This window comes from Rana temporaria, chromosome 4 (assembly GCF_905171775.1).
Source record: "Rana temporaria chromosome 4, aRanTem1.1, whole genome shotgun sequence".
In the NCBI taxonomy this organism is placed as follows: domain Eukaryota; kingdom Metazoa; phylum Chordata; class Amphibia; order Anura; family Ranidae; genus Rana; species Rana temporaria.
This window is the reverse complement of record NC_053492.1, coordinates 428,527,240-428,546,946: the sequence shown is the minus strand read 5'-3', so window position 1 is coordinate 428,546,946 and position 19,707 is coordinate 428,527,240. Positions and strand designations below refer to the sequence as shown.

The window sequence follows — 19,707 nt, the reverse complement described above, 5'->3', positions numbered from 1 at the left end:
GGGCTTCACAGAACAGCTGTATTTATATTGAAATTAAATTACACACAGGTGCGCTCTATTTACTAATTAGGTGACTTCTGAAGGCAATTGGTTACATTAGATTTTAGTTAGGGGTATCAGAGTAAAGGGAGCTGATAACAAATGCTCACCAAACTTTTCAGATATTTATTTGTAAAACATTTTTAAAACCACTTTTAATTTACCTTTCACTTCACAATTATATGCCACTTTGTGTTGGTCTATCACATACAATCCCAATAAAATACATTTACGTTTTTGGTTGTAACATGACAAAATGTGGAAAATTTCAAGGGGTATGAATACTTTTTTAAGGCACTGTATCTGTAGTAAAGACGTGGCACTGAACGCAAGAGGCAGCCCCAAGAAGTGTACTGGATAATTTGAATTACTCTGGATAGAAGAAATTCAATAACTTTTTACACTATAGGAACTTTATATCGTGGCATTTACAGCTAAGTCTCTTGTAGAATCCAAACAACGGTTTCCCATTTGAAGGAGTCACATACTGCTCAGCCTTTTACAAAATAGCAAAACTAACCAAAGTTCCCCATGTAGGATGACACCCTAGTTCAGGGTTGCCAACCTACCAGATTGAAATTCACTAACATGACACCCAGAATTTACTGGCACAAATGTTTACTGCCATTTACAAAAGCTACACAATTACAGTTATAAGTGCACATTTCAATATTTAGACTACAAAAAAGTACAATATGCAATTAGTAATGTGATTTAAGGTAGATATTAACCACTTCCCGATGGCCGTACGACTTTATACGGCCGCAGGGTGGTTCTAATTCTCTGAGCCGCCGTGTTTTTACGGCCTCTGCTCCTCCTGGCCACTGGGGGGGCACGCGAGCGTGCCGGCGCCACACGCGCGTGCCCGCCGCATCACTGGGATGCCGATGTGCGTGCCTGGCAGCCGCGATGTCAGCCTGGCTCCCACGATCGGCGGTTACAGAGACAAGGACGTGGATCTGTGTGTGTAAACACACAGATCCACGTCCTGTCAGGGAGAGAGGAGACCGATCTGTGCCTCTTGTACATAGGGACACAGATCGGTCACCTCCCCCAGTCAGTCCCCTTCCCCCACAGTTAGTAACACTCACTAAGGTACACATTTAACCCCTTCCTCACCCCCTAGTGTTAACCCCTTCAATGCCAGTCACATTTATACAGTAATTAGTGCATATTTATAGCACTGATCGCAGTATAAATGTGAATGGTGCCAAAAATGTGTCAAAAGTGTCCGATGTGTCCGCCATACCTATAAAAATCGCAGATCGCCGCCATTACTAGTAAAAAAAATATATATATAATAATAATTCTGTCCCCTATTTTGTAGGCGCTTATTGCGATTTTTTTTTTTTTTTTTACAAAAAATATGTAGAATACGTATCGGCCTAGACTGAGAATTTTTATTTATTTTTTTAAATTGAGCTATTTATAGCAACAAGTAAAAAATATTATTATTTTTTTCAAAATTGTCACTCTATTTTTGTTTATAGCGCAAAAAATAAAAACCGCAGAGGTGATCAAATACCACCAAAAGAAAGCTCTATTTGTGGGAAAAAAAGGACGTAAATTTTGTTTGGGAGCCACGTCGCACGACCGCGCAATTGTCAGTTAAAGCAACGCAGTGCCGAATCGCAAAAAGTCCTCTGGTCAGGTAGGGGGTATATGTGCCCAGTAAGCAAGTGGTTAAGGAAAAAACATTTTTTTTTTTTTTTTGTGATATAGCAAGTAAATAGCTCAGGGACACAGGAGGGCAATAAATTAGAATGGGCGGCACACACACATGTAATTGACTCTCACAGTGATACTGACAGTAGTGTGCAGCAGCACAGATAATGATGACACCTCACCAACACGACACGTCCCCTCATGAGTCACAGTCTCTCTCCACGCCAGGTGGTCCCTTCAGTCCATTCCAGTCTAAACAGCCCTGACAGTCCCGCATGCAACTCCCTAGCTGTCTGTCTCCGTTGGTCACCAGAAGCGGATTAGTGGTACAGAGATCGAATACCTGGTCACTTGGTACGAAACAAAAAGGGTTAAAAAGTGCATGCCTGGGGTCCATGCAATGTGCTTGATGGGACCATTCTGTTACTGGGAGTGAGGTAGCAGAGGTACGCTGACTGGTGGAGTGGGCATAAGCTCTGCATGTCCCTCCTAATGCAACACATACACCTGTTCAAGTGTGTAGGACAATGGACAATATCTTTGGAAGAACTCTGCAAATAACACTACACACAAGTGGCTGGTCCCTGAGTTGGGGGACTACCTTACGGCCTACGTGGCCACTTTAGAAGAAAAGAGGTTTAACCTTAAACTGCATAGAGGGTTCTTTACTGTAAGAGCGGCAAGGATGTGGAATTCCCTCCCACAGGCGGTGGTCTCGATGGTTTCAAGAAACTATTAGATACACCGTAAGCACTTGAACAACCACAACATACAGGGATATACAAGGTAATATTGACATATAATCACATGCATAGGTTGGACTTGATGGACTTGTGTCTTTTTTCAACCTCACCTACTATGTAACTATGTAACCTTAATGATTGACTTTCACTTGACCTGGTCCCAGGCATTGGTGAGCACACCTTCCGGAAAGGTGTTAACCCTGTGCTAGAACAAGTGATCCTATTCATCGCCTGGCGTAGCCTAAAAACCCACCCTAGGGTAGGCCTCCTATGCGACCCACACTTGGCACCCAACAAGTTGTTGGGGAAAATGGCAGAAGCGTCACTCGTCTGCCCCTTACATGTAAATTATGCTAAATTGGGAAGACCCTTACGAACAGCAGTCATTACCTACTCTCACTCATATCTCATCTTTACAATAATTCACATGCTGCAAAGTTTAAACCTGCCATAGTTAAATATTTCCAGACACGTGGGATTGACTGTCTCTGGTGGTTTAGGTAATGCCAGACACTACCCTCAGGCACTGCATGCAGCACACAGGCCATATCGGGCAAATAGGAGATGGCCAGGCCACAGTATGGGAGGTGGATGATATGCATATTACTGATATACACTGTAGACTTTAGATAAGGCTAACACAAAGAGCAGAACTTGGCAGGGTGCAAAACTGCTGAATATACAAAGATCAAATCAGTCCTAAACTACAGTACATGAATACTCCAAAAGACAGCATGAGAAAAGTAATTCTATAGCTGATCTAAAGATCGGCTATGGTATGCCATGTGGAGAGCTTTTTTTGTAGCTGCTGACTTTTAAATGGGTGGAACTTCGCTTTAAGACCTAAGGGCCAGATTCACCAAAGAGATACAACGGCGTTTATCCTGATACGCCGTCGTATCTCTGTTTCTATCTATGCGACTGATTCATAGAATCAGTTCCGCATAGATATCCATAAGATCCGACAGGTGTAATTGTTTTACACTGTCGGATCTTAGGATGCAATACCGCGGCCGCCGCTGGGGGGAGTTTGCGTCGTAAACCAGCGTCGGGTATGCAAATTAGGAGTTACGGCGATTCCCGACGGATTTTCGCGTTCGCTACGTCGCCGCTAGTCTAGTTTCCCGTCGCAAAGTTTTTTTTGGTGCCGTAACTTTAGTCAGCAATCGTATTGCTGTCTAAAGTATGGCCGTCGTTCCCACGTCGAAATTTAAAATTTAACGTCGTTTGCGTAACACGTCCGGGAATACGGAAGTACGCTACGCGCGTCGCCGTTCGAAAAAATGACGTCACGGCGCGCAAAGCACGGCGGGAGTTAGGAAACGAAGCATGCGCAGTAGGTCCGGCGCAGGAGCGCGCCTAATTTAAATGGCACACGCCCATTTAAATTGGCCCGCCTTGCGCTGGAGGCCGCCGGCGTAGTTTTCATCGCAAGTGCTTTGTGAATCAGGCACTTGCGATGAAAACTTGCGGCGGTGTAACGTACGGCGCCGCAGTTCTATGTGAATCTGGCCCTAAGGGTATGCAGACTTTTGAACAGGGACATTTCATTTGTTTACTTGTTGCCATGTTTAGTTTTATTGATTCTGTTATAACCTATAGTTGAATAGAAATATGAATAAATATGTTTTGCCTGCTCACTCATGTTTTCTTTAAAAATGGTACATACTGTATATTACCAATTCTCCAAGGGTATGCAAACTTTTGAGCACATCTGTAGTGCCTCCCCCACCTTCCCCCACCCAGAGAATGCTACAGAGTAGTATTCTTCACAGAGGTGTAATTAAATGTTAGTGACATCGCATTCATAGTTACTTATTAAACAACCTAGTTTGCCATCAGACTTTAATGTGTGGAAAATCTTATTGATTGCTTTGTGACATTTTCCATTAGATGGAACCTTGGAGTAGATTGATGCCATTTTCATAGGCTTTCTATCACCTTCTTAACCCTTTGTAACTTACTGATTACTTTATTACTCATTGAATATTTACACGTTTATTCAGATTGTTCTATGATTGCTTCAATGGCTGCCCTGGATTAAGAAAGACAGGAAACTTACATTTTGACGTCATTTATAGGAGTTGAAGTGGGTGTTGGTTTTTCTCCCTTATATGGTCAGGTAAGGTGCAGGTTGTCTGAAGCAAGTACAAGACCCCACATGTCACTGGGATAGGAAAGTTACGGAGGTCAATCAAAAAGCCTTGAGACTCAAAGCCCCTTGCTCCTCACAGTAGCATGCCTGAGCCTCATTGCTCCTTCAAAGCACATCTAATGATTCGTACAGACGAACGGAATTTTCGATGGAAAAAGTCAGACGGAATTTTTTCATCGGATATTCCGACCGTGTGTATGCCCCATTGGACTTTTTCCGCCGGAGTTAGAACATGTTCTCTTTTTTTCCGACGGAAACAATTTCTATCAGAAATTCAGTTTGTCTGTATGGAACTCTGACGAAGAAAAAAACGCATGCTTGGAAACAATTCGACGCACGGTTTAGACGTTTTTGATGGTCGGAATTTGGTGTGTATGCAAGACAGCTTGAACGGAATTCCATCGGAAAAACCCGTCAGAGTTTATTTACGGAAACTCCGATCGTGTGTACAGGGCATAAATTTTACTACTCCTCAGTAGCTTGTCTAATGCTGGCCATGCATATGAACATTCATACAAAAATTCTCTGGAAAATATTCTTTATAGCTGCATAGCATAGTACCTACATGTGAGTATACATTATTACCTCCCTTAGGTTCGCCCCCTCATTAGCGTACCTTATATTTAGTACCATAGGTGTGCGCAGCCTATAGCATTAGGGTGTGCACCCCAAAGCTCAAACACACATGCGCGTGTGTGTATAAATATATAGGGTGGTAGAGCAATGGACAGCATTGGTAGAGCAGTGGACAAGGTCAGTAGGGCAGAGGTTGGTGTGAGTAGTTTAAATTTTTTTTTTTTCTATTATTACATTTTTACAATTGCATAATTTTTTATACAATAATTTTTATTGTTTTTTTTTGTTTTTTCTCAATTTTCTCGATTGGAGGCTTTAGTGAAATGTTAAGGGTCTAAACAGGCCCCTGATGTCTTACTTTTGAGATAAAGAAAGATAAAGAAAGGGACTGGGGACAGAGATTACCCAGTCCTTTTCTCTGTAGCCAAGCAGCAAGGGGAATCTGCCCAGCACAGGGGGATTAGGGTGTGCCCAGGCACACCTGGCACACCCTGTGCACACGCCTATGTTTAGTACTATACATTTATTTGTTTACTTCCAGTGCTATTATGTGAAGGTGATGGTTACAAACTCATGGCAGCTCCCCTGTGAGTGAAGCAATTCTCTGAAATGGAAGCAAAAAAGAACAAGGTGCGCTGAACTAAAGCAGGCCATACACGGTCGAATTTCGAACAAATTTTCTTTTCAAAATCAGAAAGTTCGTTTTTTTTTTTGTGATCCGATGATCTGATGATGCCACCATTGATTTTTGAAATTTGGCCGACCAAGCCTTCATGTTGCTACAGAAACAAATTTTCATGGCCGGGAATATTCTTTTCTCTCCAGGAATGTTCTTTTCTTGCACATGCGCATTTTTTTTTTTCCTATTACATTTCTCGCACGATTCTCCCATCATTGATTAGAAAATCGTTAGTTTTTCTAAAAAAAAATCAACATGTTCGATTCCTCAAATTTGATTGCCGCACAAAAATTGGCTGTTGCTAACGGTGCGAAATTCATACGAAAATTCTTTGATGCGATTTCCGAATGAAAATTCTTTCGAAATTTGAACCGTGTATGGCTGGCTTAAGTGTAGAAATTAAGCCATTTAATACATTTTTCTTTCCTGTTTATCCATACGGTAAACAATCTTTATGTGTGTTTGGGCCTTTCTTTCCTGGGTACCTACCCTGTTTCCCTGAAAATAAGCCCTACACCAAAAATAAGACCTAGCTTTATACTCGGGGATGGCTGCAATATAAGCCCTACCCCAAAAATAAGCCCTAGTCAAAGTCCTATTAAAAACATGTAATCCGTTTTATAAAAAGATTATATAATGGGCAGTGTCTCCTTTTGTAGATTTATTGTGGAAAATAAAATTTTTACATCACTGCTGGATGCTCACGTGACCAGCCAGAGATCTTCTCCTCTCCTCCCGGCTGACATTAGCGGCCCCTACCTCTGCAGTGCTCAGAGAGGGGCTGCCATCAGCGGGGATCACGGTCCCTCCCTCAGCAATATTCAGAGCAGGAAAGAAGAGCTTCGGCAGGTCACATGCACTGCGCTGTCTATCATGCTTTAAGGGATCAGGATATATTTTGAAGATGACATGACTGTATTTGAATAAATGTAGATTATTGTACATACCATTAATAAATAAGACATCCCCTGAAAATAAGCCCTAGTGAGTTTTTCATAGCCAAAATTAATATAAGACCCGGTCTTATTTTCGGTGAAACACGGTATACACTATTATAGGATAATTATATAGGATAACTATATATTCTTATCAATTATACAGTTAGAGTTGTCGTTCTGGTCACCTCCACTTGAGTGCATGTTCCCTCCTTGGGTGCGCTCCCTGCTCTGTGTACCCCTATGCCCACCCAGGGCATCCGACGGGCGGAACATTAGACTGCTTGTGATCACTGTTTAGATTGTCATAGATTCACTGACTTTTATTTAATATTTATTTAAAGTGACACCTTTGGTAGATGTTTATTTCCTTTTGGTGCAGTGGTAGGGTCAATTGAATAGTAAGGGCGGGTTTAGATCCTGTTGAGTATACATTTGATGACATAACTAATGTTGGTCAAACATGCTTCACATTTTTGTTTGCTTTTAACATTACTTATTTCAAAATAAATGTAATTTCTCAAGCGAATACTACATAGACATACAAGAAATTCTATAATTTTGGAAAAAGTTCCATCCTGCTCCTTAGAATTTTCTTGTCACAGCAGTTGAAACGAACATAAGTATAAAACCAACTATCAATTTATAAATCACAGGAAAGTTCCTAAAACAAAACTTTTTAAACAAAATCCTTCCTGCATATGGCCAAATTAAGTTTTACTGCTCCTTGATAGCACATCTAAGGCCTCGTACACACAATCAGAATTTCCGATGGAAAAAGTCAGACGGACTTTTTCCATCGGAAATTCCGACCGTGTGTATGCCCTATCGGAGAAATTCCATCAGAACTTCCGATGAATTCTATCAGAGATTACATAGAGAACATGTTCTCTTTTCCTCCGATGGAATTCCGTCGGCTTAAGAGTTTAATTCTGTTCAATAACATGTCCAAGCCTTATCACTCCCAAGTAGCTTGGACAGATTGGTCTTTTTTTCCCCGTTCCACTAGTAGGCTGAATGAATAAAGATGAACAGATTCTTCTATCCACACAAGTGAGGTCTATGGAGGAATCCTCCCTCTAAAAAATTGTATTCTGACAATAGGACTCTCTGCTGATCGACAAAAGTTTGCCTATTTGACAAAAGTCAACCTAACAATTGACTTCTGACAAACAATGACGGTCACACATGGGTCCATCTATGACCAGCCTAAGCCTCTCTGCTTCTTGGTAGCACATCTAAGTCTTAACCCTCCTTAGTTCTAACATCGGAGGCCTACTGCTCCTTAGCAGAATGTCAAAGAGTTACTGCTTTTTTGGTAACATATCTAAGTCTTACTGCTCCTTGGTAGCATGTCTGAGCCTTACTGTTCCTTATCAGCATGTACAGTATTAGCTAGTTAGAGGGAATTCTAACTAGTCTGCATAAGCCCTACTGCTCTTTAGTAGCATATCTACACCTTAAAGCAGTATTAAACCCAAAACCAATTACCGCAACTTGGAATCCGACTTGTGTCGCCCCAAGACGCGCGACATGAGAAATTACAATTAAAGTGAATGAGGGCCGTCTTAATGCACACTACTGAAGTCGCTCCGACTTCAGAAAAGGTTCCTGTACTACTTTAAGGCGACTTCTAGGCAACTTGTACCCATAGATTTCAATGGAAGTCGCCTCCAACGTCGGATCAGTGTCTTAACTGAAGCAACTTTACAGGAAGAGAAAATGGTTTTCTCAGGCAAACCCCTCCCACCCACAGAGCTGATTATTGTTTGATTGGCCACTGGCAAAGTTGCCTGTCCTGGAGGCTACTTGAAGTTGCCTCGAAGTTGCCTCAAAGTTGCCTCGCAAAGTCGTGCCGACTTTCATGTCGCTGTAGTGTGAACCGGCACTGACTGGCTGGATCACCAAATGAAAATAGAGGAAAGAAAGCCTAAGAAGAAAACTAATGCAGCCATTACATCTAAAAATTGGTAAGCTGCAATATAATAAAGGTTTGCTTTTGGGTTTAATATCACTTTAATGCCCTTTAGTAGAAAAAAAATCGAAGTCTTACCACCGCTTAGTGGCATACCAAAAACTGTAATTTAAACAAAAATACTACATCAAATTTATTACAAAAATAAAACACTTTATTACTTTTTCCAGATGTCATATACATTATAGCATTATCATAAACAGTGCATTATCATAAACAGTGCATAAAATATACAAAGATAGCACAAAAAAATACTTTCACAATTGTGGATTATCATTGCAAATGGTTATCAAAACCCTTTGGCTGTGTGTATAACTGTATCAGACTTGGATGAACTCTCCATAACGTGAATTGACAACATAAGATACAATACATTTTCTGTCTTTATTAAACATTTCCAGTAGACTTTCAAATTCAGTTGGTTTTCAGCTTCGGAGCAGATAGATAATTTTCTGGAGATCGGAACTCATGGGCAGAACCTGATCAGTTGATTACTTTTATATATTCAATCAAATCAAAATTGTATTTTATGACCCTTTTTCCTAATTGGAGTTACGGTAAGAGTCTGAGATATCAAACAAAATAAATAAATTCCATAATTGATCCCCTTACAAGTACCTAGTAATATCTATCAAATAAATGGCTGAAGGTTGTTGTCCAACCCAACAAGAAAATGACTGCTGTCCGAACCAACCAATAGGAATGGTGCTAAGATTTCTAATAAAAAAAAAAAAAAAAGGTGCTGTTCCATTACCTATCTCAGATTACTGTATATCTAGAAAATTATAACAATTTTGGTTCTTGAGTTATCCTATCAGATCACTGGAGCATCATGGACATAGCCCAGGCCACAAAATAACTTCCAGTATGTGTGGCATCCATTTTTTTCAAAAATAGGCACCAGGGAACATTTATATAATGGTACATACATACTGATGATTTCTACCTTCCAAACTCATCTGCTCAAGAAAAAAAAGCTTAAAATCAGACTTTATCTAAAGCTCTCTCCATATATAATGGAATGTCTAAAATTGAGCAGTCACAGTCCTGAGCAATCTCCCTTTACTCCACATACACAGTCTGTTCATGGCTAGTCAGCAATCCTCCCAATGGTGGAAAGAGGAATAGAAACAGAATACAAATGTCCAAAGCACAAAACAACAACTGATGACATAAGTCTTATGCCATTGCTGTCATTATTGTCCCCTGCACAAATAAACACAATACCATAATTACAGGGAAACTATTGACCTGGGGACCTAAATGATTTGGAAGGATAAGTAATCCATCTCATTTAGGGACAGGCCCATGGCCCACTCCCTGTAATTGCTGGCTTTTGCATGGCCCATTAGGACACCTTTAGCCTCACCTTTCCTAGAATTTTTTCTTTAAAGCAGATTTCCGCTGAAAAAAATAAAATAAAAGTCAGCAGCTACAAATACTGCAGCTGCTGACTTTTAATATCGGCACTTACCTGTCCTGGAGTCCAGCGCCGTCCGCAGCAGAGGACGAGCGATCGCTCGTCACTCTGCTGCCCCCCCGCCATCCTTAGTGAGGGAACCAGGAAGTGAAGCGCTCCGGCTTCACTGCCTGGTTCCCTACGGCGCATGCGCGAGTCGCGCTGCGCCTGCTGATTGGCCCCCGCTGTGCTCTGGGAGCCGAGCGTTCCCAGAACACAACGGGGGGGGGAGTGACGTCCTGCCCACAGACTGTAGCCGAAAAGGGTGCAAATACCTGTCTGCACCCCCCTCCCCCCTGAAAGGTGTTAAATGTGATACCGGAGGGGGGGGAGGGATCCGATCAGCGGGAGTTCCACTTTAGGGTGGAGCTCTGCTTTAAATTAGAAATCCAAAAGTGCCTAAACTTAAGAAGTAAACTCAATATAAGGCAGATATCTGAAAGCTTGTCCACAAAAATAGTTTAAAGTAGAGCTGTTAATAATAACAACTATATTATTTTCTTCGACTGATGACGGCCTAAAGGGTTGATTTGAGCAACGACTACACTTTTGCTCCTGTTTGCTGCAGTTTTTGTGCACAGTGAAATTGATATTCCTTTGCATCACAAAGGGTAAAAAAAAAAAAAAAAGAAGTGGTTCTCACAAGGTTCCTCCTGACTGCTCAAACAGCTGATGTTCTGATGTCATCCTGGGACACGTGAACAAAAAAATGAAGTGAAACTAATATCTGGGAGTGCAAACTATCATGCATTAAATTGTGGCAGGCAAGATGTTGGTATTTGGAAGCAAAAACACACAAATAAGCTTGTAACCAAAATAGCTTATCTGATTAATGTTTCTTTGCTAGTCAAAAACTAAAAAATAATAAATTGGCTGCAATTGGCAAAACAGACCACTGCCATTTCATATACAAGACCAGTTAAAGCTCAATTGAGCCCTCAGGTATTTTACTTGTTATGCAGCCAGGAATACACCCGAAGGCAGATCACCTTAAGGAATTTTGGCAATACAAGTGATTGGCTAAGCAAGTCAACAGTAAGTGGTTTCAAACATGCTTGGGGCGAGCATAAACAGACATAAAAGTTAACAAAAAAAAAACAAAAAAACAGGCAGACTCGATGGACCACTTGTTTTAATCTACCAGGCTGTACTCCGATCACTACCTATAGAGTGTGTAGAACTTTCTTGATTGACATTTTTGCTGAGCTGACAGGTCCGGTCGGAAGCCGCTGTACTAACCATGCAAGGTCAGTTCAGCGATCTCTCCCGCTGAGCTGTTGTGTTCTGACAGGGGGACGCCCCCCTCCCCACCAGAACACTTCGATCAGCTCTCTCTGCCATTGGATGAGCACTGATCAGGAGTCAGTCTGCTGCTGGTTTTCCGGCATGTATGTCTGACATACACATGGACAGAATGTCGCCCGGTATTTTTTGTATCGTCAAAATGTCTCCCAACATTCTGCCTGTGTGTACGAAGTGTAAATAACCCCCCCTATCGTTCGTTTTCAGCCAAGGAAGCTGCCATCTTTGCCATGATGCTGCACATGTGATCATTTATGACACCAGCCATTGGATGGTTTGACAGTTTGGTTGAGAGCACAACCAATAGGAGCGTTACATTTGCGGCACGTGCCGTAAATTAAACTGTTTTATGGATGGGATTACTTCCATCTGATCTAGCCATGGCTTACTTTTTATATTGCCCCTATGGTTGTATTTTATTTCAGATGTGGCCCCTCAGATCGACAAAATGTGTATCATGAGAGCCTACCTCTATACATAATATTCTATTAGGCAGACACTAATATTATACAATTGGTGGTAAATTTCCTGTGGCCACATTCAGATGAACTCCACTTGCTATTAGTGTCAAGCTTTCCCCACTGCCTTTAACCTTATTGCCTAACTGTCTTTCTGTATTCCAGGCAAAACAAATCGCCAAGAATAATTTTAAATAATCATTTTACTGCTTGTGATGATTAGTATTAACAGGGAGATAGCCAATTAAGTTTTTGGAGACCAATGTCACCATTGGTGTGAAACGGGATACTGTGGTGTCACATTTATTAAGCGCAAGGGAATATTCAAAAAATATATTTTCACGTTAATATTTTATTTTCATCTTATCACTACAGACGTGATTGCTGTATTTATTGATTGTGTCGTTTTCTTAAAATCCAACATATCTATATTTAAAGTGTAATTCACACAGACAAAACTAAGACATCATAAAAAAATACCTGAGTTCAGAGAATATATAATATAAAAAAGATACTATTTACTTTCTTTCATCTATACATATATGTTCTGTTATGTTTTCTGCAGAACAGCTACATTAGTACAGTGCATATAAAGGCAAGGAACAAACAACATTGGAGGAAACCAATCACCTTCAGTTAGGGTGACCACATTTCCAAACTACAATTCAGTGACACCCTTCTCGCCCAAAAACCAGCTTGTTCTGTAACGAATCACAGCACAGTAATTGGACACAAGAGGCGGAATTTATCACAAACAGGGGGCAGGGATTGTGCTCCTACAGGTATTTCCGGCCAGGACAAGTACTGTCAGTGAGGAAAGCGGTGATGTGGCAGCCTTTTTTGGGAGCATCAGTTTGGCCCGGGGGGTTGGCTGTGTCAGTTTCATTCCGGGACACTGTATTGTCCTGGAATGAAGGTGCCCGGGACAGACTTGCAAAATGCGGGACTGTCCAGGGCAATCCGGGACATGTGGTCACCCTACCTTCAGTTAGCCCTATTTAGCAAATACCCTGAAGAAAGTGTAGCTCCTGTAGCCTGTGACAACCAAACATCTTTATTTTCTACAGTGTAGATCAGAAGTTGAAAGGAATAATCTATATGGTTGCTATGGCCAAGAAACAAAATTATTTTTCTAGATATGAAAAATAGAAAATTGGGAGAAAGGCCTCAAATAGAGACCCTCATTAGGTATCTGTATTCAAGGAGTAGATGGTTTTGGTTATGTTTTATGTGCAGCTTTTGTGTGTTGTGTCTGCTTTTTTTTTATATGTATGCCTGTGTAATTTTTATCATGTAATAAATATTTTTGTATACTTTTTACATAAATTGGGTACCACTATAGTACTTATACTTAGTTTGTTAGGGTCCATTATTTTGAATATCTTTTTCTAGATACTTTAAAAAAACAAAAGACCCTTACGTTGAGGTCCATAAACTCACAAAACAATACTTTGTGTGCTCAAAGGGATTCTGGAAACCAGCTTCGTCACTGAATTACCCATGACATAAAACTTTAGGTTCTGCTAGAATTAAAGAAGTGAAAGTTTTTCAAAGCATGATAATTGCACTTCATGGTTTAGAGCTATGACATATTTGTACAAACAAAAGAGCCATTAAAGAACCATATTGTCGTTAGAGTCCCATAGTACACAGGAAAGCAACAGTACAATTATAGATTAACAGGCATGTAGACTCGATTTTGTACATCACAAAGTGGTACATAGTCCCCCATATTTACAGAGGGTGTAGCATCAATGTAATTTAGTGTGCATTTGATCGATTGTGCGCTCAAAGGCTTTTGTTTTTCATATGTGCATCCCCTAGCAGGGGTATACACTGCCCATTCAAGACCTTGACAGTGATGTCTACCAAAGAACAAAGAGTATATAGGCAAACAAACCACAACATCATACATCAGAAGTTATTTGGTCCTCAGAAAATTATTAAGGTTTTTCAACTCACTATGGTTCATCTAAACATTTTTAAAACCGAGTAGATTTTGCATTTAGAGCCTCATTTTCTTGGTTTACACTCCCGACACCGTTCACTTCTGGAATCTCTACGGACAGATGGTCGACCGGTGTGTTAGCATCAATGTTTAAGTCATTACTTCGGTACCACACTTGAGAAGATTTGCCTTTTTTCAGAGCCGTGCCATTGGTCTCGCAGTAAGGGACGAGCTCCTGGCTGCAGCAGAGATACGAATCACAGTTCTTGGAGATACAGGGGTTGCTGCAAGCTAAGGAGACCTCCTTCTCTTTGATAAACTCAGCCTGAAGGGTGACAGCATGGACCCCAGCCGAATGGAAGACCTTTCGGATGCTGCGATTAGAGGCCAGGTAGTCGTTGAGGCTTTCGAACTTAACATGAACGGTTGCAATGTTCTTTCCACTTGCCAGTTCCCATATGTGAATTTCGTGGATACTTTTCACCCCTGGGATTAATGATATTTTGCTACCTATAGAACATGGAAACAAAAGAAAATAAAGATATTTTGAGAAGCAGTTGGTTTAAATGACCAATGCATTGAATGCAGTCACTTGGTGAACTCATGGCACTCAAACAATATTATGAATTCTGGTTAACAGAACCATCTAACAAAGTGAGTCAGTGGTCACTTTAAGGGCACTGCCCGTCCTACAAAATGTATTTGCAACATACCCATATATTAAAGGTGGACAGTTGTCTTTGCTGATCATCCTCTGCACAAACAGAAAGTCCAGGCCGCAAAACGTCTCTTTTTTCGTTTTACTATTTAAAAAGCGCACAGCTAGCGTCTCAAAAGCGCTGCAAAAACGACCTGCGTTTTATCTGCAGTTTTTGCAGCGCTTCAGTGTGAAAGGGGTCTTATATCTGCAGTCCTGCAAACAGGAGGGGATTGGCTAGATCAAGGGTGCCGAACCAGTGACCCCCAGGGCCCTCTGATGTGGCCCGTGACCTCCTGCTCTGAGATAGCAGGTTGGCAAGCCCAGATTGCGGGGTGCCTACCCACCATGCCAGAGCATCAGTGTTCTGAATGAAGCCAGCGGTAGAGGAAGCACGGCTGTGGAGGGAGCAGATCCGCATATCCTGATGCTTCCTGTATAGCTCCGGTTCCTGTCACAAGCAGCAGGGCCGATCCTAGGGTCGCAGGCACCTGGGTGCAGAAATATTTCTGGTGCCCCCACATGGGCAGAGAAGCAGGAAGAGAAGCAGAGTACTTTCTTGGGACCTGGAGGGGGGCCTATCTGATGGACACAGATTGGGCTTCTGTTAGAGAGTCTGTTAGAAAGAGCCCCCAGACATGATACAGGAGATGGTCAGAGACCGCAGACATGGTATAGGAGATGGTCAGAGACTGCAGACATAATACAGGAGATGGTCAGAGACTGCAGACATAGTACAGGAGATGGTCAGAGACACACCTATGCTCATAACACTAGTTCTGGACGGACACAAACAAGGAGAGAAGGAGGGAGGGGAGAACTCTGGCACTTCAGCGCCCCCACCTTTGCAGGCACCTGGGTGCAAAGCACCCTGTGCACCCTGCCTAGGATCGGAGTGATACAAAATGTACTCCGCCTGGGACATTAAGCCTTTTATTTAAGGTAAGTTTTGAATACTAAATTCAGTGTATATATGGGCATAACTGTTCTGCAGTGGTTACTGGGCTGCTTCCAAACTGATCCACAGGTGCAGCGCCAGTGCACCTTTGGGTTACCTGTACTGAGTCATAGACTTCTGTTCTTACCTGCGGGTTTGCTGTGCTTTTAGAAAGTGCACCACACCTGCAGGATATAATAGAAGCCTATGGAAAAGTGCAGCTAACCCACAGGAAAGCCACAGGAGCACTGTGCTGCACTCGCGGTGTAGGTAAACTGCAGCACATCAGTGTGAAAGCAGCCTTATGCCGCGTACACACGATCAGAATTTCCGATGGACTTTTTTCATTGGAAATTCCGATCGTGTGTGTGCCCCATCAGACTTTTTTTCCGTCAGTGTTTAGAAATAGAACATGCTTTACTTTTTTCCGATGGAAAATTAAACGATAGGAAATTTTTATCGTCTGTGTGCAACTCAGACGGAGGGAAAAAAAAGAACTTTTTTTTTGCACCCACCTACCTCCAATCTGATCCACTAAAAAAAACAGAAGGGGATTCGTCCCCTTCCATCTGATTGGATCGGATGGCCCGTAGAGTAGAGTAGGCTGTATCCGTGTCTGCTCTTATGCAGAGCAGACATGGATCTGTCATCCATCTGCTTACTGTGGCCCACGACCAGTTACCAAGTCGTTAAAGTGGCCCTCGCTCTTCAAAAGGTTGGGCACCCCTGGGCTAGATCATAAACAGCCATATTGTAATGCAGATCATAATAAGGAATATAAAAATAAGGACACAAGCATGTTATTCAAGGTTATATGGGATCACTAGATATCAGTTCAAAAGCACAGATCAGATATCCTCTGCATGTGAACTGTGCTGTTTTTGTGCTTATGTGTGTTTATTTCCTGGTGTGGAAACAAAAGCGCATACAGAAATGTCAGCTGAGAACAAACAGAAATTACTCAAGTGATTATTCTCTTAGTACTTCATTCCCGTAAACAGTTTTATGATGATGAGCTACTAATGAACATGGCACCTCCCATAATTAGTCAAGACACTATTTATATGGATCAGTACACAAAAGAAGGCTTGTCTGGCTGTAATATCAATCATCAATAACAGGGCCATATCTCCTGCCCTGAAATACCAAGCTTTAATGCATAACTTGGCAATGTTTGACAAGGTGGTTTTATTTAAGAGCCAACTCTACCCAAGACTAAGATACATTGATGGGCTGAAAAAAATGTGTTTTAAATTGGTGACTCCAACCAGGCAGCCTTGTAATGGACTTAGTGGATGGATGTAAATACTACAAGGGTTATTTCCTTTCTGCTGGGATCCTAACTTAAGCCCTGTACACATGATCGGTTTGTCCGATGAAAACAGACCGATGGGACTGTTTTCATCGGACAAACCGATCGTGTGTGGGCCCCATTGGTTTGTTTTCCATCGGTGAAAAAAAATAGAACATGTTTTAAATTTTTCCTATGGATAAAAAAACGATAGAAAAATCTGATCGTCTTTGTGGAACTCCATCGGACAAAAATACACGCATGCTCAGAATCAAGTCGACACATGCTGGGAAGCATTGAACTTAATTTTTTTCGGTTCGTCATAGTGTTGTACATCACCGCGTTTGGATCGGTCGGATTTTTGACTGATGGTGTGTAGGCAAGACTGATGAAAGTCAGCTTCATCGGATATGCGACGAAAAAATCCAGATTCCATCAGATATCCGATCATGTGTACGAGGCTTAAGAATCCAGTCAGTTATTCAGGATATTCTGGAAAATCAAGTTTAGGACGGCATATAGCCCTGCAGCACAGAGGTCTTATGCCGCGTACACACGATCGGTTTGTCTGATGAAAACCGTCTGATGAACCGTTTTCATCAGACCAAACCGATCGTGTGTGGGCCCCATCAGGTATTTATCCATCGGTTAAAAAAAATGGAACTTGCTTTAAAATTATCTGATGGATACCTAACCAATAGATAAAAAATGATCGTCTGTAGGCACGTCCATCGGTTAAAAATCCACGCATGCTCAGAATCAAGTCAACGCATGCTTGAAAGCATTGAACTTCATTTTTCTCAGCACGTTGTGTTTTACGTCACCGAGTTCTGACACGATCGTTTTTTTAACTGATGGTGTGTAGGCACGACTGATCATCAGTCAGCTTCATCGGATAACTGATGGAAAAATCCATCAGACCGTTTTCATCAGACTAACCTATCGTGCTTTAGATATTCGTTTTATTCAGAAAACACCTTTATGCAGTTTTATGTTTATCTAAGTCTGTGTAGGTTTTCTTTAGGTGTCTCCATTTCCTCGAGCAACCCAAAAACACTTTAGACCTGAAGTTTAATCAGCTTATATTGCGCCTTCCCTGGTTCCTCCCTTCCACTTTCATCAACATGCTAATGACATTTTTTATTAAACCCTGCTCGTGAAGGCCAAATATTGGGCGACATTGGCCGTTTCATTATAAATCGTCCGACACTTAGCCCATGTGTTTGGCAGCCGGACCAACAGAAGTTGGCAGTTTGGCTGGCTTCTGTCAGATGAGCATGCTGGAAAACCGGCTCCTGTAATGGTTGAGGGCGCTGAGCCCCGGCCGTCCCCCTATCAGAATACAATAGCACAGCGGGGGAGATCACTGAACTAACATTCCAAATGAAGCTGTCAGTTCTTTTTCATTCAACTCGCTGCGATGAACGGAAAAATAAAACCTAGTGGTGTGTACGAGGCTTTAGGAGAGGCTATGCAATCATCAAAATGCTTTGGTGGGTGGATGTCGGTCAGTCTGGAGGGGTGGGAGCTTCTAGGCAGGTTGAATTTGCATGCAGACCATCCTGGGCAACACCCACATGTGATGCTCCGCCTCCATTATTGAAAGGACTGAATTCCAATGAAGAGAAAGGGCCAGCCGGGTACAGTAAGGCTGGAGAGGAAAGAGCTAGATGTTGCCTCCATCTTCTAATGCACACTGTAAAAAACTCACGGTGTGCAGTGAAATCAGAATGAGCAATTTCAGTACTTAAGAAGAGTCTTTAGAACTGTGCAAGGCTGAATATATATCTAGAACCATAGGCGTGCGCAAGGGGTGTGCCTGGGCACACCCTAATCCTGGGGTTGGCAACCTGTCAATGCTGGGCAGGTGACAGGTAAACCTCAATCCTTCCTTGCCGGTACTTTCTTCCTGCAGCAGCTGAAAGTAGGCTTCTCCTCCTCTCTCTTTTGTCAACATTCAGCTGCCGCAGAAGAAAAATATAGAGGATCAGTACTGTCATGGACCTTGGAATGCAGAAGTGTTCCTCCTTGAAAGCTGTTACACAGTGGGGGGTCTTCTTCCCTGTCTTAAAGCTCCAGACGGCACCATTGTTCTGTGTCTATCTATCGTGTACATTGATTGCCCCCTGGGGCTTCTGTCTCATTACACATAACAGTCCCTACATTCAAGCTATCGGACCAATCCCTGCTGACTCATTTTCAAGTCCTCATTTGCATGGCTAAGGAGGACCTGAAGGAGAACTACATGTACTTTACAATTGATCAATAGTAAAGCGATTTTTGGGGGCGGGATGTTCCAAATTCTGTTTAAAAGTGTGTTGTGTACTTCCAATAAAGGTCTTTCTGTTTGAACTTACATACAGCCTGCCTGGTGTTTGTTCTAATGGATTCCGAACGGCACATAGCTGTAGTTCGGATCCCGGAGCCTTGGATGACCGAACCATCAGACGTTGCGATCTGTAAGCTGACTCACTAGTAGCAGAGGAGTGTCAGGAGAGTGGAAGCGAGCGAGCAAGGGTCTCGTTAAAAGTACTAATATATGCCACCTCTCCGTTCCCTCTTCCTCTTCCTTAAGTTGCCCGGGTCCCCCATGTGCTCCCTTGCTCCCCCTTTTTCCCATTGTTTCAGGATGGAGAGGGGGGAAAGGGCCGGTAAATATGTCAAACGCATATGTGTTGGAGCTTTGGGGTGCACACCCTAATGCAATAGGCTGTGCACACCTATGGCTGGAACTCAAATTTAGGTAATCTGAAAATTATGATACTATATCAATTCTGATAATATACGTATAAATACAACAGTAACATCAATGAAGTCTTCTCCACATGTAAAAGAACAACGTTTCTTA

The 19,707-nt window shown here is 42.0% G+C and overlaps 1 protein-coding gene across 2 annotated transcripts in view; it reads right to left on the bottom strand.

Moving 5' to 3' along the window:
- Positions 1-13,235: 13,235 nt before the first annotated feature.
- Positions 13,236-19,707, bottom strand: part of SLC30A10 (solute carrier family 30 member 10) — a 54,507-nt gene continuing 48,035 nt past the window's right edge. For both annotated transcript variants that reach the window (XM_040351434.1, XM_040351433.1), the window contains exon 4: positions 13,236-14,444. In XM_040351434.1, the coding sequence (XP_040207368.1) occupies positions 13,969-14,444 (476 nt within the window). In that variant the 3' untranslated portion in view covers positions 13,236-13,968. The remainder of the gene's footprint in view (positions 14,445-19,707) is intronic.